The 23,734-nt window shown below is 43.4% G+C and overlaps 1 protein-coding gene and 1 long non-coding RNA gene across 2 annotated transcripts in view; one reads left to right on the top strand and one right to left on the bottom strand.

The window, feature by feature from the left end:
• Positions 1 to 2,930: 2,930 nt before the first annotated feature.
• The window catches only part of DCAF12 (DDB1 and CUL4 associated factor 12), a 36,976-nt gene continuing 16,172 nt past the window's right edge, over positions 2,931 to 23,734 (bottom strand). The window contains exons 3-9 of the mRNA XM_082402438.1: positions 17,766 to 17,972; positions 16,630 to 16,690; positions 10,461 to 10,654; positions 9,415 to 9,480; positions 7,555 to 7,717; positions 5,570 to 5,748; positions 2,931 to 5,044 (exon numbers count right to left, since the gene is read on the bottom strand). Of these exons, the coding sequence (XP_082258564.1) occupies positions 4,886 to 5,044; positions 5,570 to 5,748; positions 7,555 to 7,717; positions 9,415 to 9,480; positions 10,461 to 10,654; positions 16,630 to 16,690; positions 17,766 to 17,972 (1,029 nt within the window). The 3' untranslated portion in view covers positions 2,931 to 4,885. The remainder of the gene's footprint in view (positions 5,045 to 5,569; positions 5,749 to 7,554; positions 7,718 to 9,414; positions 9,481 to 10,460; positions 10,655 to 16,629; positions 16,691 to 17,765; positions 17,973 to 23,734) is intronic.
• Positions 7,724 to 9,275, top strand: LOC309633553. Its single transcript, XR_014247606.1, has 2 exons — positions 7,724 to 8,418; positions 8,738 to 9,275. It is a non-coding gene; the product is annotated as an uncharacterized lncRNA (long non-coding RNA).

Below are 23,734 nucleotides of genomic sequence, written 5' to 3'. Positions count from 1 at the left end.
GGGAAGAGCAATAGTATCTATTTTTTTGGGGGGGGCCGTGCCGTGCCGCATGCGGGTTCCCCAACCAGGGATCCAGGGATCGAACCCCTGGGCCCCCTGCACTGGGAGCACAGAGTCTTAACCACTGGACTGCCAGGAAAGTCTCTTTTTTTTTTTTAGTATGTTTAATTAGGTAATATAACATCCCTCTTCCTCAAGAAAAAAGAAAGGTCTAATGGTGGGAACTTAAGCATGGTGATTGGCGCAATAATTCTGTGCTTCTAGCAGAAGGGCCTGGGAGCAGAGAGCTGCGGTGGTGGTAGTTAAGGATGTTTCTTGGGCAAGCAACACATTACACGGCCCAAACAGCCACTCCTCAGGCCAACGTACCCAGCACAGTGTTCCATGCATCAACAAATGGCCTTGACCCTGGAGTCAAAAGAAGCTGCATTATTTTTTCCAGTCCTCTGTCCAGGCTGTCACCAGCTAAGAAAAAAGTAGCTACGAGTAAGGGAAGTTTATTTTCTTTAAGATGGGAGTTGATCATTTGTTTTCTTCCTGTTCTTAGCACTAGGGATGTTAATTACAGCTCTGAATACTGCTTAACAAGAAACGCAGTAAACGTGTGACTCTGAGCTCAGTTAATGAGTATTATTATCTTTTAAAAATTCTGATTTTGGCAATTACACACTAATCAAGAGGAGTGTTCAGATGTGAGGCTCAACCCAGGGGGAATTTAAGAGGACAGCTCATACCTGTCTTGGAGAGCTGAATCGTGAGTTTACAGTCCCATCTTGAGTTCAGTTCACACCTCTCTCTCTCTCTCTAGTGGTAGTTTAGAAACAAATTTCTCACATGTGTTTCTCTAGATTATTCTTTGGAGGAGCTGAAATGAGGGCAGGAGAACCAAGCTAACAAACCCGAACTTTCTTTTGTCTTCATCAGTAATTCCAGAATCAGAAGCCCACGTTTCTACCTTCCCAAAGCTTCCAGCCATTTCAGCACAATAGCATGAAATGAGATGTGGCTAAAAGCAAGAAACATTGAGTGTTCCTCTTCTCCCCTTTCCCCTCCACATTGTTGTCTCCCAGACACCAGCCAACTGAAAAGGAAGGAAAAAAACACTTGGGTCATAGGATCTTACAAGATTGACCCCCCCCCCAATCCTAAGCCACAGGTCTTGACACCCTGACTTACTTTTCCTGGGTACCTGCTCTAGGAAATGTATAGGATCAGAGAGCCCTGGACTGGCAATCTTTAGCTTTATTAGGAACACTAATAAATTTAATAGAAAATTAATAGTTAATTAATTAAAAAAAATAAATTATTTTTGACTGCATTGGGTCTTCGTTGCTGCATGTGGGCTTTCTCTAGTTGCGGCGAGCGGGGGCTACTCTTCCTTGTGGTGCACGGGCTTCTTGTTGCGGTAGCTTCTCTTGCTGTGGAGCACGGGCTCTAGGTGCGCGGGCTTCAGTAGCTGTGGCTCTCGAGCTCTAGAGCACAGGCTCAGTAGTTGTGGCACACGGGCTTAGTTGCTCCACGGCATGTGGGATCTTCCCAGACCAGGGCTTGAACCTGTGTCCCCTGCATTGGCAGGTGGATTCCTAACCACTGCACGACCAGGGAAGCCCCAGTTAATTAATTTAATGGACCAGATTAATACTAATCAACTTCGGAAGTGGCAGGCATGAGGGAACCTGGGGCATAAATGAGGTTTCAAAGACTTCTGCAAAAGGACCCAAAGGATGATGGGAGGAGCCAGCAGCCCATTTGGAATGAGGCATGCGCCTGAGAACAAGGAAGTTCTTTCATGGCCTGGGAGTAAGGACTGCTGGCAGGAAAGGGAGGGACCACATAAAGTCCACAAAGCCCTTCTGTGATACACACTTTGCTGCAAAGTCTGGTTGGAAAGTGACAGCAGGGCCAAGATTCCACAGAGGCCAGAGGTCCAGGCCAGGCCCTCCCCACATCCCGTGTCACCTTTCTCTGAGCATGTTTCATGCACATGAGTCCCATGGTAACCCCAAACCTCAGGTTGTGAGAAGCATGTCTGTTTTAATCCGCATTTCCCAAAAATAATTTGACCATGGAGCATTTTGCAAACACCAATTACTGTTCCATGGATTGGGGAGTCTGAAAATCTCATTTTGGGAAAGGCCAATTCCAGTCTTTTTCCAAATGTAACTCTTCTCCTCTAGGAAGCCCTCTCACTTGCTTCAACTCATTCACCTCCCCCTTCCTGTTTTGCAGCCTTTGAGCAGCCTTTGATCATATAGGTAGGTGCCTGTATGAGTCACGTTCTGAATCAGTCTCTAAGGGCAGCTGTATTCAGCTTGCCTGGCTCTGTGGCCCAGCCCTGATGGGTCTCCCAGAGATGACTGAGGAGAGTGGTGGGGTTCAGCAGTCTGCCTTTCTCTCAGCTACAGCCCCAAACAGCTTCCGGGAAGAGCATCACTCACTATGGACACTGCATCCTCCTCTTAAAGCTAGAATCTATGGTTCCAACTTCAAAAAACTGATACTGTTCCCAGGGCACTTTCACAGTCATTCTCAGGGCCCCTCCACTGAAGCAGACGGGGCCTGTCACCAACCCTGTTTTACGTAAGAGGAGCTGGTCACGTTGCTCACGTCCACAGTCACTCAGAGCAAAAAGACCAGCACGCCCCCTCATCGTCAGTCTGGTTTTCTCTCCAAGTACCACACTACTTCCCCCGGGCATACCCACTCCCAGCTGGACTCCAGAGCAACTGATCTTGGGCCAGGGCTGGGGGCAAGGAGCAAGTAGGTCTTAGTGTTTGTGTGTTTGCCCTTGACCTGCCTTTACCCTTGAGGGAACTCCTGTGTTCTTCTGCTCCAAGCAATCCAAGCACCCCAAGCTGCACCCCACTTCCAACCAGTCATTTGGGGCCTTTTTCCTGCTGTCTCTTGGCTATACAAACTCAAACTTTGCATTGGAATAATATTTATTTATTTTTTTTACTTGGCAAAAAGTCAAGTGCCACATTTTTAAAAACAAAATCTCAAACAATCAAACGCATTACCCATCACAGAAGAGGGTCTGGCAACAGTACAAAACATCCTACTTAAAAGATTTTTTATACAAGTAGGTTTAAAATGAGTTCTGTGAGAACTAAGAAATCTACAGCTTGTAGTTTAATAATAGAAAAAAATTAAGACAATTAAAAGATCTGTAGCATCCAGCATTTTGCTTAATTCCCTGTTTTATAGCACCTATTTCTCTAGGTTAGAAGGTAAGAATTCTAGAACCTGTGGTGTATGCCTTGTACCACAGCAAGATAGGGTGGACCTGCTGTCTCCCCTCCCCACCAGCCCCCATCACCAAGGAGAAGACACTCTTTTTTTTTCAATCTCCCCACTTACTCCCAGAGCAGAGGGGGATAACTGGGAAAGCAACTTAGAAATTAGAGTGCAGGAATATGACTTCCTTTCCCCAGAATGGGCTGCTGACAGAAGCAGAGTATGTGTTTAGAATGGTGGAGGAGTTTGTGGGTGGGAACAGCTATTATCTGCAACATGATGCATAAAAAGCAAGGAGTAACTGGACATCACGGTCAGTTGCCTGCAAGTTTAAAAACCTCAGACTAAACAGACAGTTCAAGTGAGGAACAAATTACTAACCACATAGATGCTTTTACATGCACACCACTGTTGGCTGTAGGCCACCCCATCACCATCCCAGGGCTGAGCCAACAGAGTGGCTCCACTGTATTAAGAAAAACAAACATTACACACATGAAGCACTCACTACACACAGATAAATCCCCTGTTCATCCCCACCCTCCAGAACTGAACCCAATTTAGAAGACAAAAGCAAAACCCACTGGGGAGATTAGAAGAAAGGCAAAGAAGTTTCTCCCCAAAGCCAAGGGGACCGAGTATGTGAATTTTAGCAGACTTGAGGCCCCCAGCTCCAGGCCCCTGAGAAACCAGATCAGGTCTTATTTGAGAGGAGGGAGAGGGAGGTTTGGATGGAGATTCTTTTTACCAAGTCCTACCAAGGCTTCTGTAGCCTCCAGAGCTGCACCTTGGATGGAGACCCTGATGTTTTGGGGGAGTGGCCATTGATTTAACCAGATGGGAAACTGAAGTGGAAGTGACACATACACAGAAATGTTCTCACCTGGGGGACACACAGATGGGAAGGCAGGTGGGAGATGGATTACTTTGGAGTCCTGGCATGAGTCCCCGGGAAGCTTTCAATCTAACTCAAAGGGTTTCCTACCGGTGATTTGTTTTCCTTTCTATTTTTACTTCCTATAATCAGTGTTGTTAGACTTTACAAAACAAGATAAAAACTAGTCCCAAAGCTGGACTCTGTGAATATAGTTGTTTCTTTTATAAATATTTTAATTACAGTAATCCTCACTCCAGATAATTTCAGTGACAAACGGTACTTGCAGGCACACAAGTTCTCACACACACACACACACACACACACACACACACACACAGAGCCCCCAAACTTTCACAGAAAGTCTGACAGCAACCATATAATTATAAAGGAGCCCTACCTCTCAAGAGTGAAGTAAGGGTGAGAATGACTATGTCAACCTAAAGAAGCCAGAGAGGGGAGACTGTGTGTCGCTTAAAGAAAAAATATAAACAGGAATTAACAACAATGTCTGGTTGAGAAGCCAGAAAGAAAAAAGACAGTAAAGTAAAATTCTGCTTACCAAAAGGGAAAAAAGGAAAAAAAAAAAAAGAAAACCCTTTAGATTTCTGTACAGAGGTTCTTCCTGCCAAGTGCCTAAACCATAGGCAAACTCTGGTGTTCCCACTAAAATATGAGGGACTCACACAACTGGAAAAAAATCAAAAGAAGAAATGGAAACTGAGGATGGAAGTTAGTGAATTTCTGTGCATTCTGGGAGAGACTTAGTTGCCGTTAACTCCAGAGCCCAGCGTAGTTTCCATGGAGCCCTGAAGGGAGGGGTCCTCCTGCCACGAAGAGCTTCGTTCCGGACGAGTCGTAGCAGTGCGTGTAGACAGCGTTGGGGAAGGAATCAGTGTCTGAAAAGTAACTCCTCCAGGTTTCGTCATGATTCTGTGGGAAATAAGAGACTCTGTGAGCACTCGCCGTGGGGCAGAAAAGGGAAAGAAGGGACAAGAATGCTTTCTAGGCTCCTTAAGAGGAGAGGGTCCTGTATCTATACAGGAGACTGGTGCTCATGGGAGTTGGAGCCCCATTTTTCCAAATGAACATTAGGGAGGAGCCAAGCAGGCTGAAGAATTGCTACGCAAACCTAAGGTCTTCTCAGGACTGCTGGAACCAAATGCTTTAATAATTCACTGGCAGCCTCAGTGGGAGGTTCCTCTCCTTCCAGCTCTATTTTCACCTGGGGGTTACCCTGGGCCAACCGGTGTGTCTTACTGGGCCTGTTTTCCCACAGACATGCAGACACAGAAACAAAACCAAGGGAAAGTGCCTTTCTCTGCTCCAAGGAGTGTCTCTTACTAGTGAAAAACTATGTGGTAGGAGGTGTGTCAGTGGGGGTGGGAGCGGGTGGGTAGAGTGAATACAACTTTTCTGTCACTGTCCAGTAACCATGTGAGGCACGGGCTTACTCACCAGCCAGCCTCTGCCAGTCGTTAGTTTCAGATTCTCCCCTGCTAGTCTGGGCTTGGACCCATAACAAGCTGAGCGCCTCTCTTCCAGGAACCTCTGAGCTCGGATGTCATAGAACAGCAGGGAGCCCTGCCCTGTGCCCACAGTGATGATGTGCTCATAGAAGCTCACTGACCGGATACCTGAGAGAGAGAAAAGTAAAGGGCAATCAGGTCTGCTAGCCTGAACTTCTCTGACACTGAGTTCACATGGCACCCCTAAATACCACAGCGCCTTTCCCAAGGCAGACTTAGCTCACGCACAAGCCAGAGAACCCTGACGCCACACTGCCCATGCACACACTAACAGGAACCTTCCCATAAGCCTCAGAAATACCAAATGCCTGATGATGCCCAAGGTGCTTTGGGCCCAAGACCATAAGTATGCCCTGAACTTGCTTGCCTCCCCTCGACTCACTCTGAAGTCACCTTTCATAACTCTAACTTCTTCTCCATTATATGTTTCCAACCTGTACTGAAACTGAGGGTAATCTGCATATTTACAAATCATTACATTAACAAGGACTTTCTTGTATTTGACCTAAAACCACTACCGTGGCACTGCAAAAGGTCTTTATCTGGTATTAAGTGTGTTATGAGAGTGGCAAACAGCCTAGAACTGAAGCACTCAAAGGAGCACTGTCTCTCACCTGTGAATTTAAGACAAGTCACCTAATCACTTTGGGTCACAGGGAAAATACATCTACTGCATCTGTGGATCAGATAAGTGCATGGGATGTGAAGATGTCTCTAAGTACCAAAGAGGTGCTCGCTAATATTTGTGAAATCAATATTTCCTTATTAGGTTTGAAAGCTACTCCTGTAACAGTAACCAAAATCTCTTAAAACTTCATTGCAGACATCATTCCGGCCAAGACTATTTATTCTTTCCCTTACTACTTTCCTTACACACATTATTCTCTCTGTTCTGAAATGTATTTCAAGAATAACTGAAAACAGATCTAAAACAATGGCCAAAACTGCAGCATCTACACGAAAATAAATACTACTTGAAAGAGAGAAGATACTGTGCCTTTTAGGACTCTCAGGATAAAGTGGCCACATTTTTGCATGAGAAGGGGGACAATGTCAGATGAAGAAGAAAACACACTTTGTTAGTTGGACAATCTGGATTCTGGTCCCTGGCTGTTCCCCCACCAACCTGTGTGGTGTTTGGCAAGTTATTTAACCAGTCTGGGTCTCAGTCTCCTCATCTATAAAATGGGGTGTAAACTGCTTCCCACAGGGTTCTTGGTAAGATGAAATGAGATGTCAGACAAAGGTATTCTGAAATCTTAAAGTACAGTACAAATTTAAGTCTCTCTTTTTATTCCTCAGTGAAGAATGAGGGTGCCCTCAGAGAGAATATGCTATTAAAGATTGGGAGGCGGGGGGGCCTGAAGCCTAATTCACCCAGTGGGTAAGAACTAAACTGAATATTTTCTTCAGCTTTATTGAGGTATAATTGACATAGAATACACTGCACATACTCAAGGTATACAATTTGAAGTTTTAACATATGTATATATCCATGACACCACCACCACAATCAAAATAACATATTTATCACCCCCAAAAGTTTCCACATGCCCCTCTGTAAAATCCTCCTCACCCCACCACATCATCCCTTAGCATAAAACAATTTTATAGTTCAGGTAGGGTCCCAGCAAAAAACTACCACAAGGAGTAGGGCACTGTGGAAGAAAAAGGAAACCACCAATACGCTGACTATTGGTTTCCATCAAAGGCTTCTGTGGCCACACATTTGTGTGCGGTGTTTGAAGCTTTGCTGCCGTATGCAGGTATTCAATCTCCCCTCTGTGTCACCAAACACCTCCACCAGGTTCCATAAAGATCACTATATTTGTTTGGAAACCAATATTGAAACTGAAGGTCAAAACCCATTCACAACGCAGCTGTAAGCCTGAGGGGCACACGGGGGCCTCTTACCACTGCCTCGCTCCCTGGAGCAGACAGACTTGACGTTGTATGATGGCTGCCGTGGATCCAAGAAGGAGACATGAGCTTGGGAGCCCACTGCATACACGGACCACTCACTACCATAGGCCAGGCACACATTCTCACGGCAATATGGCAGTTTGGTGGAGAGGAGCTGAAAACAGAGAGAGAAGAGATGCACCTATGGCATTACCGGAAAGCACAGGGCAGGGCATTGTTCTTAGATGCCCACCTCTGTGGGCTTTCCTCATATACCAGACAAACAAAGTCACAGACAAAAAGACATGTCCCAATTAAGGAAATAACATCCTGTTCCACCCCTACGTATGTAAGAGAAAGAAAGAATGATAATAAACAAGATCTAGGTACTGAAGAGGGGCCAGTTAGGGAAAAAGGTCAAACTTGAATTAAATAATCAGAAGCAGAGAGAAAGGCCAAAAGCCACAGGCTGTTTCCAGGGATAACCCCAGGGCACTAAAGCCAAGGTCCCACTCTGTTCTCTGCCGGGAAGAGCCACTACCCTTCTCACTGATCTTCAGGTAAAGGGGCTGATTTCTGGCTACTCTCAGCCTAACTCCCCAACTGTATGGGAGTTGTACACTACAGAAAGCACACTCGTGGGGCTGCTCAACCCCAGGTAACCCCAATCAGCCTTAACCCTGGATCCTTGTCATTTAGCCAATCCTCAGTGGCTACTGCACGTAAGGCACCAAGCAAGGTGCTCAAAGGCTGCTGTGACATGAAGGAAATCAATAATTCCTGGAGCTCTGCTTCCTCTTGAAAAAGAGTCTATCATAGAAGTTATAAGCAGCAAAGGCCTCTGGGACAAGAAGAGGACAAACGATCCACGGGTAGGTTTTTTTTTTTTTTTTTTTAATTTATTTATTTATTTATTTATTTATGACTGTGTTGGTTCTTCGTTTCTGTGCGAGGGCTCTCTCTAGTTGCGGCAAGCGGGGGCCACTCTTCATCGCGGTGCGCAGGCCTCTCACTATCGCGGCCTCTCTTGTTGCGGAGCACAGGCTCCAGACGCGCAGGCTCAGTAGTTGTGGCTCACGGGCCCAGTCGCTCCGTGGCATGTGGGATCTTCCCAGCCCAGGGCTCGAACCCGTGTCCCCTGCATTGGCAGGCGGATTCTCAACCACTGCGCCACCAGGGAAGCCCCCACGGGTAGGTTTAACTTTAGGCAAAAGGTGCTTGCAAATATTGTAAATTAAATCCATATGTTACGTGATTATTTTAGAGATGATTAATCTTAGTTTAATTGATCTTCGGTTGCCAATGGTTCCTAACATTTAGGTTTTTCCTGCCCTCACAATATTGCAAATAGTCAGTAATCCATAAGCAATACTTAAATGCATTGTGGATTGGAAGATTGCTAGTTAAAGGAGTCTCTCAGCAAGTCTTTGCAATGTGAAAGAATCACCCCCTCTGACTTTTTTTTTTCCCCCCAGTTCTGGACATTAGTTTCATCAGTCATTTTCACCTTCTCTGAAGAGCATAAAAATTTACTCAGTTTGCCAGTATCCGTGTCATAAAATTGCTGTAAGTTGTTCTAAATTAATTATTTCACAGGAAATAGATAGATCTCTTATTGTTGGGTAATGGAAACGCGCAGATTATCCTGTACGTGTTACTCCAATCAACTGATAACATAGTTTCTGCTGGGTTCCCTCTGACTTCTTTAAAAGACTTTTAAGAGGGGGCAGGCCAGACTTAGAATTTCACGCACTGTGCAATCACATGCCCAGACCCTTGGAGAATTCGTGCTTTAGACAAGAATGAAAAAGTTCAGGGAGGATTAAAGTATTTTAACTATAAGGTGAAACTACTAAGTCATGTTCACCACACCTTAGACAGTGTATTTTCAGCCTTCCAGAGATGAAAGTAGCCATCCAGAGATACTGCTCCCAATTCCTGCAAGAGCAATGAAAAACAGGTTATACTCACAGCAACTAATATATAACAGTAAGCAGAGGAAGACCCTGCAGGTTGGGGTCCTCCCATTACTCACTCCTATCCTATGATGGTGCCAGGGATTATCAGCCCGTCATCTTACCCTACAAAATGCAGCTATACAGCATATTAAAGCAAGGCTGCTTCTTGAGAGAACCCAAGAAGCAAGTCCTGGTTTGAACATAGACAACCATGGTTAAAAAAGCCCATACTATACAATCATACACATGACATCCTGTTTGATAGTTAGAGCAGAGCATGCACATGAAAGACAGTTTTGTAAGTCTCAGTGTGAGAGTTTCTATAAGTAGAGGGTCTAAGCTGGGAGAGATAAGTCTACCCCTAACCCATAAATATGGATGAGAGATAGGAGGCGGCTAAGGGAACTACCCCTCAAATTGTGGCCTGATTCAAATTTTGGGAAAAGAGCCGTTCTTCTCTTCTGGCTCTGGGTCTCCATACTAACACTCTACTTAATAGCCCAGCAGTTTCAGATCTGACTCAAATGATTAAGTTAAGACTTGATGGCAGTGTTGAGAAGAGGCAGTAAAGAATGAAAAGAAACTGAATACAAGAGAGAAGAAAGTGACTGCATGTAGGAAAATCACACCCAAAATAGAGCACCGACAAGATCGTGTGCAAATGAGAGACAGTCAAACCAGAGTGGCCCTGGGGAAACTCTGAGAGGCTAATAGATATGAACCATCCAGAGAATACTCAGTGCAAGGGGTGGCTTTCATAATTTCAGTTATAATCTTTCTCAAGAGAGAGATTATAACTAAGCATCCCTCAGCCTTCAAGAGATGCTCTGTGGGCTCAGAACTGAGTTATGTAGTAAGCTCTGACTTGGGGAAGGAGAAGGAGAGTGCACCTCCCAAGACATAAGCCAAGAAGCTGAAGCAAGAGGAACAGGCGTCAGGGAACCTCTGGCAAGCTCATACCTTGTTCTTGTTGTTGAAGGCCAGAGCTCGGACCTTGCAGTTGTCAGGGTTTGTGTCCTCCTTGGGGATGTCCTTTAAGGCCTTGTGAGTGATGTGAGCATACACAGGGACCCGTGACACATTGTGCCTTGCGTCACTTTTGGTCAACACATCATCTGTCACCTCCCAGAGTCCCATAGAACCATCGCGTGAGCCTGTAGGGCAAGGAAACCACAGATGTCAGACATATCCAACTCTCCATGAGACAGTCCCACAGAAGCCAAATGGGATTTCTTAGTCTAGCTCTTTGTGCACCATGCTCACATGTGCTGAAGCTTGGCCAGGTGGCCCACACCAAAACAGAAAGCGGTATGTATTTTAATAGCCACACTAAGAGGATGATTCAACTGAGGTGTAGGAGTTAAAATATAACCTTTAAGTATAACGTAGTTGGTGGGACTTTTGAAAAGAGAGCATAATACATTTGATAAAGCTCAGTAATTTTCCAAGCCAAATGCTTAGGTCACTTGGGCATGCGTGCACAGGTGATTTCTACTAGGCAATAGGGTTTGGGAACTTCCACTCTAGATCAGTGGCGCTTAATATTTTCTGAGTCATGGATCCCTCTAACAGACTTAGGAATGTTAAAGACCCCTTTCTCTAGAAAAATACACAAAAAAACCTACCTTGCACACTCAATTTCAGGGAGCTTCATGGGCCTCTTGAAGGAACCATAATCCCTGAATTAAGAATGACTGTTCTGGGCTTCCCTGGTGGCACAGTGGTTAAGAATCTGCCTGTCAAAGCAGGGGACACGGGTTCGAGCCCTGGTCCAGGAAGATCCCACACGCCGCGGAGCAACTAAGCCCGTGCGCCACAACTACTGAGCCTGCGCTTTAGAGCCTGCGAGCCACAACTATGGAGCCCGCGTACTGCAACTACTGAAGCCCGTGAGCCTACAGCCCGTGCTCCTCAACAAGAGAAGCCACCGCAGTGAGAAGCCCGCACACCGCAACGAAGACCCAACACAGCCAAAAATAAATAAAATAAATTTTTAAAAAAATGCCTTAAGAATGACTGTTCTACATTAAGATGAATGCTTAAAAACATAAATAGTTTTCCTTAGGGAACATAATGAAGTACTTAAAAACAAGTCTGTGGTATAGTCATAAAACAGTATATCAAGAACCAATAAAAAGGGCTTCCCTGGCGGTGCAGCGGTTAAGAATCCCCCTGCCAATGCAGAGGACACGGGTTTCAGCCCTGGTCTGGGAAGATCCCACATGCCGCGGAGTAACTAAGCCCGTGCGCCAGATCTACTGAGCCTGTGCTCTAGAGCCCGTGAGCCTCAACTACTGAAGCCCGCAAGCCTAGAGCCTGTGCTCCACAACAAGAGAAGCCACCACAATGAGAAGCCCCCACTTCGCCACAACTAGAGAAAGCCCAGGCCCAGCAACAAAGACCCAACTCAGCCAAAAATAAATAAAAAAATAAAATAAAAGAACCAATAACAAAAATGTTTTCAAATTCCTTTCCAGTAGCATTATCTGCCAACACTCCTTTGAGACCAGAAGGTGCCCTTCTCACATTGCAAATCTCCTGAATACTTCACAGTAAAAATTGTCTAACATGGGAGAAATATCATCCAACTTGTTTGTATCATAAGGTTTGTGGACAAAGGTTCAAAGCAGAGGGCTCATCATGTGTGAAATCTAGAAAAGGCCAGAGAGAGAAGGGCACATCTAGAGAACTACATACGGTTTATAATGCAAATATAAAAAATAAAACTATACAAGTTTTATTATGAAAAATTTCAAACATATTGAAATGTTGAAAGAATTTTACAATGAATTGTATACTTACACCTATAGTCTACCATCAACATTTTCTTATAGTTGGCATATCATGTATCTATACATATATCCATCCCTCTGTATGATCCCATTTTAACCTACTGGTAATCCCATTTTAACAACTGAAATATGTACTGAAAAAAGACTAGCAAGATCGATTTCAAATTGTTAACAGTGACTATCTCTGGGCACAAATTGTGTAGGTAATTCTTTCCTTTTTTGTTTATTTGAATTTAAAAAAATTCTTACAATAAACATGTATTACTTTTACAGTAAAGAAAAAATTGTTTTAAGAACTAATCTGGCAGCAACATGAAGATCGGATTGGAGGAGACAAGACTAGAGGCAGAGAGAAAATATGGAAGGACATTGGGGTAATTCAAAAGATAGATGATGAGCACTCAAGTAGACAAGATAGAAAAGAAATTGATGGATATAAGAGATGTTTTAGAAAACAGAATCAACATGGCTTGGTAATCTAAGGAGACTGAAGTCTTAGTTCTCTGGCTGTGCACCTAGGTGGAAGGTAGGAGAATTTACCAATATATGTCAATGGCAGGGGGAGGTGAGGTCCTGGAAGGGAGATGATGAGTTTGAATACACTGAATGTGAGGGGAATGTTCAGGGGTTGATGCTCATCATCAAGTCTGAACATTAACACTGGTTAACAAGTATTGAGCATTTTCAATATGGCAGCCACTAAGCACTATCTCATCTGATATTCCCAATGACCCTGTGAAGTATATATAATCATTATCCATGTTACAGATGAGGAAATCCAAGTCTCAAAAGCCTTAAATAACTTGCCCTCTGTGCTAATAAGTGGTAAGACCAGGATTCAAATTCAGATCTTTATTATCAGAGCCAATACTTTTTTTTTTTTAATGCAGCAAAAACTAATGTTAATGGTACATCAAACATTCTTTTTTATAAATAATAAAACCTTGTTTATATCCAATTTAACAAGACATCTACATTGACTTAAAACTATTTGGACTTTCTTGCTGATGTGACCTCTCAGAGTATGAAATTCCTGATTTGGATGTGAACAAAGCATAACTGAAAATTCAAAAGAAACTTTTTTTTTTTTTTTGGCCGCACCATGCAGCTTGCGGGATCTTAGTTCCCTGACCAGGGATTGAACCCATGCCCCCTGCATCGGAAGGCAGATTCTTAATGAAGGCAAATTCTTAACTACCGGACCACCAGGGAAGTCCCTATTTTTAGTTTTTTGAGGAACGTTTATACTGTTTTTCATAATGGCCACACCAATTTACATTCCTACCAGCAGTGTACTAGGGTTCCCTTTTCTCCACATCCTCACCAACATTTGAAGACTTTTTGATGACAGCCATTCTGACAGGTGTGAAGTGATTATTATCTCACTGCGGTTTTGATTTGCATTTCTCTGATGATTAGCAATTTTGAGCATTTCCTCATGTGCCTGTTGGCCACTGTATATCTTCTTTGGAAAAATGTCTATCCAGGTTTTCTGCCCAATTTTTAATTGGGTTATTTTTTTATATTGAGTTGTAGGAGCTGTTTATATATTTTGGATAACACTTATTGGTCATATCATTTGCAAACATTTTCTCCCATTCCATAGGTTGTCTTTCTGTTCTGTCGATGGTTTCCTTTGCTATGCAAAAGCTTTTAAGTTTAATTAGGTCCCATTTACTTAATTTTGCTCTTGTTTCTTTTGCCTTAGGAGAGAGATAATGAAAAATATTGCTACAATTTATGTCAAAGAGTGTTCTGCCTATGTTTTCTTCTAGGAGTTTTATGGTTTCCAGTCTTCCATTTAGGTCTTTAAACCATTTTGTTAGTTTTGCATATTGGTGTGAGAAAATGTTCTAATTTCACTCTTTTACATGTAGCTGTCCAGTTTTTCCAGCACCGCTCTTCATTGGAGACTGGTTTTTCTCCATAGTATATTCTTTGTCATAGATTTATTGACCAGAAGTGTTTGGGTTTACTTCTGGGCTCTCTGTTCTGTCCCATGGATCTGTCCCAGAGGCTGCTCTTCGCTGCAGTACGTGGGCACCTCATTGCGGTGGCTTCTCTTGTTGCCAAGCACGGGCTCTTGGCACGCGGGCTCTAGAGTGCAGGCTCAGCAGTTGTGGCGCATGGGCCTAGTTGCTCCGCAGCATGTGGGATCTTCCCAGACCAGGGCTCGAACCCATGTCCCTTGCATTGGCAGATGGATTCTTAACCACTATGCCACCAGGGAAGTCTTACCATGCTGTTTTGATGAGCAAAGCTTTGTAGTTTAGTCTGAAGTCAGGGAGCATGCTATCTCTAGCTTTGTTCTTTTTTTCCTCAAGACTGCTCTGGCAATTTGGGGTCTTTTGTGATTCCACATAAATTTTAGGATTGTTTGTTCTAGTTCTATGAAAAACGTCAAGTGTATTTTGATAAGGATGGCATTAAATCTGTAGATTGCTTAGGGAAATACAGACATTTTAACAATATTAATTCCTCCAATCCAAGAACATGGGATATCTTTCCATTCCTTTGTATCATCTTCAATTTCCTTCATAAATGTTTTACAGTTTTCAGAATATAGGTCTTTCACTCAGAGCCAATATTCTTTTTCCTTTTTAAATTGAAATATAGCTGATTTACAATATTATATTAGTTTCAGGTGTACAGCAAAGTAACTCACTATTTTTGCAGATTATATTCCATTATAGGTTATTACAAGATACTGGGTATAATTCCCTGTGCAGCAGTCCCCAACTGCTGGGACTAGGGACCGGTTTCACGGAAGACAATTTTGCCATGGACCAGGGCGTGGGGGGGTGGGGAGTGGAGATGGTTCAGGAAGTAATGCGAGCATTGGGGAGCGATGGGGAATGGCAGATGAAGCTCTGCTCGCTCACCCACAGCTCACCTCCTGCTGTGTGGCCCAGTTCCTAACAGGCCACGGACCGGTAGCAGTCCGCAGTCTGGGGGTTGGTGACCCCTGCTATACAGTATATCCATGCTGCTAATCTATTTTACATACAGTAGTTTATATTGGTTAATCCCATACTCCTAATTTGTCCTTCCCCCCTCCCTCTCCCCTTTGGTAACCACAGCTTTGTATTCTATATCTGTGAGTCTGTTCCTGTTTTAGAGACAATATTCTTAAAACCTGCTATACTGTTCACAAAATGTAGACTTGGAAGCTATCAGCCTGAAAACATAGAATACTCACAGCCTATATGAAAAAAGAGAAGGGAAGCTCCCAGAAAAAGCCACGTCCTGGCTCCTAACAACCACACTTAGTGCAAGTTACTGTCATACAGATGGTCCCTAAAGAGGTGACATGATTCAGCCTTTGCCTTCAAGGAGCTCTCATTTCTTGGGGACACAAACGACAGGGAATCCAAAAGCTTCTGAACCACTACTGAATAATTTTGAACTGTGACTATGCTTGTCCATTAGATTTATTTTCCCTCCTGGCTGCTTTCTATTGCCTTGCAAAGAATCCAAAGAAGAAACATTTATGTTCCCTTAGCTTTGTTCGTAGCAGTTCTAAGCATGGGCTTTGAACTCAGAGCTGGATTCAGATCCTGAGTCCACCTCTCACCATCTGTGTAGCCTTTGGCAAATTATAACTTCTCAGAATCTACATTTTCTCATTTGTGAAATGAGGCTAATAATGCAAACCTTCTAGGACTGTTCTGAGGATTCTATGAGATAACACACATGAAATACTTAATTTAGCAACTCTTACGATTTTTTTTAAAAATTTGGGAATCTGGAATGGGGGATTATATATTTACATATAGGTACCCAGCAAAACTGGTTGGCACTCTGAGCTTACTTTCTAGGCTGCTGTGGGTATTCAGAAAGCATCTGAGTATCTCTATGTTATCTTCTCTACACTCATTTCCATGTATTTTTTCTGACTGTTCTACCACTGGGAGAGAAATTCCCCCAATCCTATATAGCTTTATCAACACTATGTAGTTGTACAGAAAATGATAGTTGCTCCTAATACTTTGCAGAGCACACCAACTTTTCCAAAAGCACTTTCACAACTATTGTCTCAGTGAAGCCCCACAAAAATGTTGAGGCTAACATGCCAATACACAGGCTCTTTGGAACAAGGCAGAGTATGAATAATAAGTGTGCTAGTACTTCCACTTTCCAGATCAGGAATATACAAGGGGAATGACTTATCCAAGGTCACATGGTAAGTCAGGAGAAAGAGTATTAGAAACAAGGTTTCCTGGCCCCTGCCTGATGGTCTGTTTACTGGGCTATTTCCAATCACACTACTCTCCTTCAACTTTTAGCTTCCCTCCCTCCCTGCCACACCGGAACTCCCTACAAAAGGGCAATTTTACCAGATACCGCCATAGTGTCACTGATCCATGCAATGGAAAAGATCCAGTCCTTGTGTCCATCCTTCAAGAGGAGGGAGTGACAGGTACAGAGAGAGAAAAAAAAAGGAAAAAAAGAAATCAGTAAAATAAGGATTACCATGTACACTCCTGAAAAGCTTACGAGTCTGACTGAAAATATCTTTGTAAAAATTACAATTCTGATCTCTGGTGATTTCAACCCAAATGGCATGATTCCACAATTTTTAACTTCTGTCTTGAGAACCTCAAAGCTGGAATGAAACTGGCATTCTTGCGGACAATAAACATGGCCGGTGGACACACAGCTCTAGCATTCTCTCTCTGGATGTTCTACTTGTGGCTCCTATGCACAATTACCCAACTCTCATCCCTCCAACACACCTCCTGGCACTCTCCCCTTGCTTCCTGGGACTATAGCTACAACTGACCTCTATGCTGTTCCATCTGTCTGGCACTCTCTTCCTCCAGACATCAGTATGGCTTACACCCTCATTTCCTTTAAGTCTCCCTGCTCAAATGTCATTCTTATCAAAGAGGCCCTCCCAACTATCCTCTGAAATAGCATTCTCCACCATGCTCTCTCCCTTTAGCCTGCCTTTACTCTTCTCCATGGCACTCATCACACTCTGACATACTGCTGGTACATTTTTGTTGGTTTATATGCCTCCCTTCACCTGACTGTAGGCTTCAAGAGGGTAGGGGCTTTGTCTGTTTTATTCACTGCTATGTCCCCAGTGTCTGAAACAGTGACCGACCATAGAAGGGTCAAAAAATAGTTGCTGAATGAATAACTTAATAAACCCTTCTGACTATGGGCAGTAGGAGATGTGTAAACACTGTGATGTGGACTCAAACACCAACCCACCGCTGATGGCCTCTGAGGTGTACTGCTCGCCTCTTTATCAAACATACCCTCTGTCAACATCTCTGATACTCCCTGTGGTGAGTGGAATACCAACTCTCAAATCTCCATCCCCATACCTCACCATTACGCACCCCCAACCCAAGTCCGCAGAGGTCTACAGAAAACTGTCCCTTCCTGGGGGGCTTGTGGGATGAGGACTGGGCTCTGTTAAAAAACAAGGCTACCTCTAACTACAATTACTGGGGAGACTTACATCTCCCACACACACAGGATCTAGTGTAGGCAGCCGGTAGATGGCAAGGCTGTTGGGGTTGTCTCCTCCGGTGGCTAACAGTGTTCTAGAGGGATTCAGCTCGATAGCATGGATACCACAGCCCTGCTGTGTCACACTGCCAGGCTCCCGGTCCTTCAGAATGGGGATCTTGGTGATCTGGCTTGTCTGGACATCCACTACAAACAGCTACAAGAGAAAAGGGATAAAGAAGCTGAACGCAGTTTCTCTTCAGTGTGGCTAACGCTGGGTACAAACATCCATTCATTCACTCAGTTACCCATCAAACATTTAATTAATGTCTACTATGTTAGACCCTGGGCATTATTAAACGCATGGTAAGGGCGACACTAGTCAAATGAAACACGTAAATAAGAAAACATAACAGAGATAGATATAATATGCTACATAAACACAGAAGAGGAAGAAGTAAATTCTGCCTGGGATTCAAAGATGGCTTCAAAGAGGATTATGGATCTAATGAACCTGATGAAAGGTTTTCTACCAATTCAAGCATATTTCATATAACTTTTTTTTTTTTTTTTTACTATTTATTTTATTTCTTTATTTTCCTCATTTTTTTTGGCTGCGTTGGGTGTTAGTTGCGGCACACAGGATCCTTGCTGAGGCATGCCACATCTTTTCGTTATGGAGCGTGGTCTGCTCGGGTTTCTCTCTAGTTGTGGTGAGCGGGCTCCAGAGCGCGTGGGCTCTGTAGTTTGTGGCACGTGGGATCTCTCGTTGAGGCGTGTGATCTCGCTAGTTGTGGCACGCAGGCTTAGTTGCCCTGTGGCATGCGGGATCTTAGTTTCCCGACCAGGGATTGAACCTGTGTCCCCTGCGTTAGAAGGCGGATTCTTTTTCTGTTTTGTTTTTTAAAGATTTTTTTTTTAAATTTATTTATTTTATTTATTTTATTTTTGACTGCATTGTGTCTTCCTTGCTGAGTGCGGGCTTTCTCTAGTTGCGGTGAGCGGGGGCTCTTCGTTGCAGTGCGTGGGCTTCTCACTGCGGTGGAGAAGGTGGATTCTTTACCACTGGACCACCAGGGAAGTCCCTATATAACTAATTCTTATCTAACCATGCATAGAAACTTATAAACAAAACACATCACAACCACTATTAGACATACCTATAAACATTACCACATTTGCAAGAGTGACCTGAGACATGACAAGGTAAGAGATATTCATATCTCACTGCTTATCTATCACACACACATTCTGTTTTGTGCCACCATGCCTTTGCTCATGCTGCTGCTTCTGCCTGAAATGCTCTTATCCACTTCTGTACCAAACTAAACCCCTTTCACTCTCCAAAATTCAACTCAGAGAAATACTTTATGGAAAAGATCAGTCTTAGACAAAGGGCATTCATTGCCAGTGGAGTCTTTTTTTAAAAAAAATATTTATTTATTTATTTAGGGTGCGCTGGGTCTTAGTTGCGGCAGGCAGTCTCCTTAGTTATGGCTCGCAAGCTCCTTAGTTGCGGCACATATGCTCCTTAGTTGTGGCAGGCGGGCTCCTTAGTTGTGGCACATGAACTCTTAGTTGCGGCATGCATGTGGGATCTAGTTCCCTTACCAGGGATTGAACCCGGGCCCCCTGCATTGGGAGTGCATAGTCTTAACCACTGTGCCACCAGGGAAGTCCCTGGAGTCTATTATTATTAAACTCTTTATGTGATTCAATGATTCATTTATTCACTCACTGATTCAGCACCAACTAAATGCCAAGAATTGTTCTAGGTGCTAGAAATATAACTACTAGGAATGATCTCTGCTCTCATATACCTTATAGTCTAGGTAGTTCATTTAAAATCTTATCAGCAATTCTCAGAGTGAAGCCAAATCATGTCGTATCTTTGTATAAAGTAGCCTACTGCTTGCACAGGAAGATCTATGAAAGGAGAAAGTATATAAGCCTTAAATTTAAAATAGAAAAAGGAAAGGAAGAATATCTAGAACAAGACCGCCAGGTAGAGACTGAGGAAAAATTTTAAAAGGGAAGGTGGAAAGAGGGGAACCACTCCCGAATCTGTAAGCCCTGACAACTACTTAAGGCAGACCCCCTGCCTAACAGGCACAGTCACTGATGTGTCTGACAGGCATTTTTATTTTTTTTGACAGGCATTTTTAAACTCAATGTGTCTAAAACAAATACTCTTCCTCCCCAAATTGCTCATTTCATCTAATGTCACCAAAATCTGCCTGGTCACACAAGCCTGGGATTCATCCTAGACTCCTTCTCCTCCCTCATTCCCATCATCCCAGCTAGTCCTGCCAAACTATCTCCTAAATGTTCTTACAGTTGGCTCCTTCCTCTCCATCCTCTCTCCTCTAGACAACTGCAACTGGTCTTTGTGCTTTCAGGCAAGGTCACCATCAAAACTATTCTCCATACTATAATCATTCATCTTAATAAAAATGGAAATCCTCCCATGTCAATTAAAAAATATCTAATGGTTCCCCTTTACCTAAATTCAAGCCCCTTAGCATGGCATCAAGACTCTTCTCAATGTGGCCCCTACCTATCTCTCTAGTTTCAAATCCTGCCATGGACCTTATACTCTAGAAAGAACTGCTTATTAATTATTATTCACACAAAACTCTTCAGTGAAATATAATTATTTTGTTTCATGCTCATGCTGTTCACAATGCCAGAAATGCTTTCTCCTACTCTTTTCTTTACCTGGCCATCATGTCCTTACCTTTCATGATTCAGTTCAGACGTGTCCTCCATGAACATTCCTTAATGTCCAGGCTGGTTAAGTTCCTCTCTTGTAGGCTCCCAAGACAGCCCTCTACCCACAATACTTAGATCTTATCACAGTTTCAAAATCTTTACTTGTCTCGGGCTTCCCTGGTGGCTCAATGGTTAAGAATCCGCCTGCCAACACAGGGGACATGGGTTCGAGCCCTGGTCAGAGAAGATCCCACACGCCGCGGAACAACTAAGCCTGTGTGCCACAACTACTGAGCCTGTGCTCTAGAGCCTGCAAGCCACAACTACTGAGCCCAAGTGCTGCAACTACCGAAGCCTGCGTGCCTAGAGCCCATGCTTTGCAACAAGAGAAGCCACCGCAATGAGAAGCCCGCACACCACAACAAAGACCCAACACAGTCAAAATAAATAAATTAAAAAAAAAAAATTCTTTACTTGTCTCTCTTCTCCATTAAGCTAATAATGTCCTTCCAATTCCAAGAGCAGGGGGTTTACCCTATTTGGTTCTATTCTCCTGCCCCAACCATGCAGAGCTACATAGTAAGCGCTTACAGTAACCACCTTTCAGGGGGTCTGCCCAATGATGTTAGGGGGCTCCAACATCCCTGCACTCAGAGTGGGGGCCTGTAGCTGAGTTTGATACAGTCCAGATTTCCAGATCACAGCACTGTCCTGGGGTGGCCTCCTGGCTCAAGGAGAACCAGTCCAGAGGCTAGACTGGACTGGGTCATTCAAATTCTCTCAGCAATATGGAACTGGCTGCTGGCACTAAACCAAACTGTCTGGGTGGCCATTTTCTACCAAAGCCAGTCCCCAGAGAAAAGGAAACAGAAGACAGGAAGCATGGACATCCCTGGTTCCTAGGGGCTTTCCAACTCCTAGTTGTTTTTCTGAGATCCAGGGATACTTCCTGCTCTTCAGGTTTGCAAGCTAGCCCTTCCAATAAATGTGAGTGGATTTCTTACCCTTTTAAACAAACGATCTCTAACCAACACAGCCCCTCAAATGTTTAATAAAGCAAAATGTACTGCCCACTTACACTTTTGTGTTGTGTGGTACAATGCAACCATAATATATTAGCTTCTAGATCAGTGATTCTCCAACTGATTACTATACAATATATATAATACAATAACCTGGGGAATTTTCTTTTTTTAAAAATACTACAAAACAAACACAACTCCCAGGGACTTCCCTGATGGTCCAGTGGTTAAGACTCCGTGCTCCCATTGCAGGGGGCCCGGGTTCGATCCCTGGTCAGGGAACTGGATCCTGCATGTCACAACTAAGAGCTCGCATGCCGCAACTAAGAGCCGGCACAGCCAAATAAATAATAAATAAATATTTAAAAACAATTCCCAGGCCCTACCCTAAAACTCCTCCAATTAGAAAGTTCTGAGTTTGGGGCCAGTAAAAGTGAATTTTTTTTCAAGGATCTCCAGGTGAATCTAATGACTGCCCAGGTTTAACAATCACTGATCTAGAGCCTTGCTATTCAGAGGAGTATCTGGAAGCTTGTTAGAAACAAAGAATCTCAGGCCTTCACCCTAGACCTATTAAATCAGCATCTGGAGTTTCTCAAGATCTCCAAGTACACTGAAGTTTGAGAAGCACTGATGTAGAGAGAATCTGCTCTGTACACTAAGGACGATGCATTTGATAAGACACAACCCTATGCCTTAAAACAGGGCTCCATTTCTGCCACCCAGAAAAGGTGAAGAGAAAAGGCTTCATCTATTCATGTCCAAGAAAGTCTTAAGCCCAACCTCTCCAGTTTTGGACTTGGGAGAGACCTAGGTTTGAATTCCATTGGTTACTTAGTAGCTATGAGATCTTGATCAAGTCACTTTCACCTTTCTGAATCTTGTTTCTTATCTATAAAACTTGAATAATATTATTTATCTAATAGGGTTGCTAGGAGGTCTAATAAAATGTAAAGTATCTAGCACAGGGCTCAGCACAGAATAGGTGCTTAACAAGTACTAGCTAATAGTAACATTCTATTCTAATGTTTGTTTCATTCAGTAGGTTATAAGAAAGGCTTCTACACTAGATGAAAAAGATTTCATACAAGGGAAATGCAAACAGCTGGCTCTGTAGAGGCCCGGGAAAACGAGAGTTTACCCCCAACCTCACCCTCATCCTTGCAGAGGAATGACTAAGCACCATGTGAAGGATAGAGCCTTTTTGCTTTTTCAAAGGAAGGTACAGGGATGTGGATGGAGTGCCACAGACGATCTCCCCAAGCTGTCTGACAAAGGGTCAAGGCTTCATACAGCTCCTGTAACATTTCCCAGAATGAGGCTGCTCCACATTACCCTACTGGGATCCCTGCCAGAAACCAGCAGCACGGCAAGGTAAGCTTGAGGCTTAATGGCTCCCTGCACCTTACAAGTTAGGACAGAGGGAAAAAAGAAAGCAAAGGTCTTACAATCAGGAAGATTGTAAGATTAGTGAGTACACCTCTAAATGCATGTATTTGCATATAGACATATGCAATTGTGTGTATAGAAAGTCAAGGTGGCTGAATAAAACGGGGGGAGGGGAGATTCACAAAGTATCAAAGAGTGTTTTAGATGGAGGTTAATGGAGAAAGGAAAGCAAATCCACATAGGTCGCACAGACAGGATGACTATACCAAGACAGATGGTAAAAGGCAAGAGGGCAGCTTAAGTATGGGAAAGGGCGGATAATTGAAATCAAGCAGAGGAATACATTTTCTCTCCCAAACGGAGATGGGGAGGAGCAAAGGAGAGAGCCAAGATCCAGAAACACAACAGAAAATGGTCAGACAAAATGTATCAAAAATTAAAAATGTGTAAACTCTGCAATTTCAATTTTAGAAATTTATGATAAGGAAATAATGACAGGTGAACAATTTTAATTACAGTGAAATTTATTTATTTATTTATTTATTTATTTATTTGGCCCCGCTGTGCAGCACATGGGATCTTAGTTCCCTGACCAGGGACTGAACCGGTGCCCCCTATAACAGAAGCACAGAGTCTTAACTACTGAACTGCCAGGGAAATCCCAAATTACAGTGAATTTTAAACTAGTGAAACACCACAGGGGATTGGAAATATCCACACAATGGATTATTATACAGCCTTTAAGAATGATGGAGTAGAGGATATTTATTAACATGGAAAGTTGGTCATGCTATGTTATTAAATGAATACCCTCCCTTTTAAAAACATGAGTCCAGGGACTTCCCTGGTGGCTCAG

Source organism: Balaenoptera borealis (assembly GCF_965194805.1).
Source record: "Balaenoptera borealis genome assembly, chromosome: 8".
Taxonomy (NCBI): domain Eukaryota; kingdom Metazoa; phylum Chordata; class Mammalia; order Artiodactyla; family Balaenopteridae; genus Balaenoptera; species Balaenoptera borealis.
The sequence above is the reverse complement of the archived record's forward strand: the minus strand, read 5'-3'. Positions and strand labels throughout refer to the sequence as shown.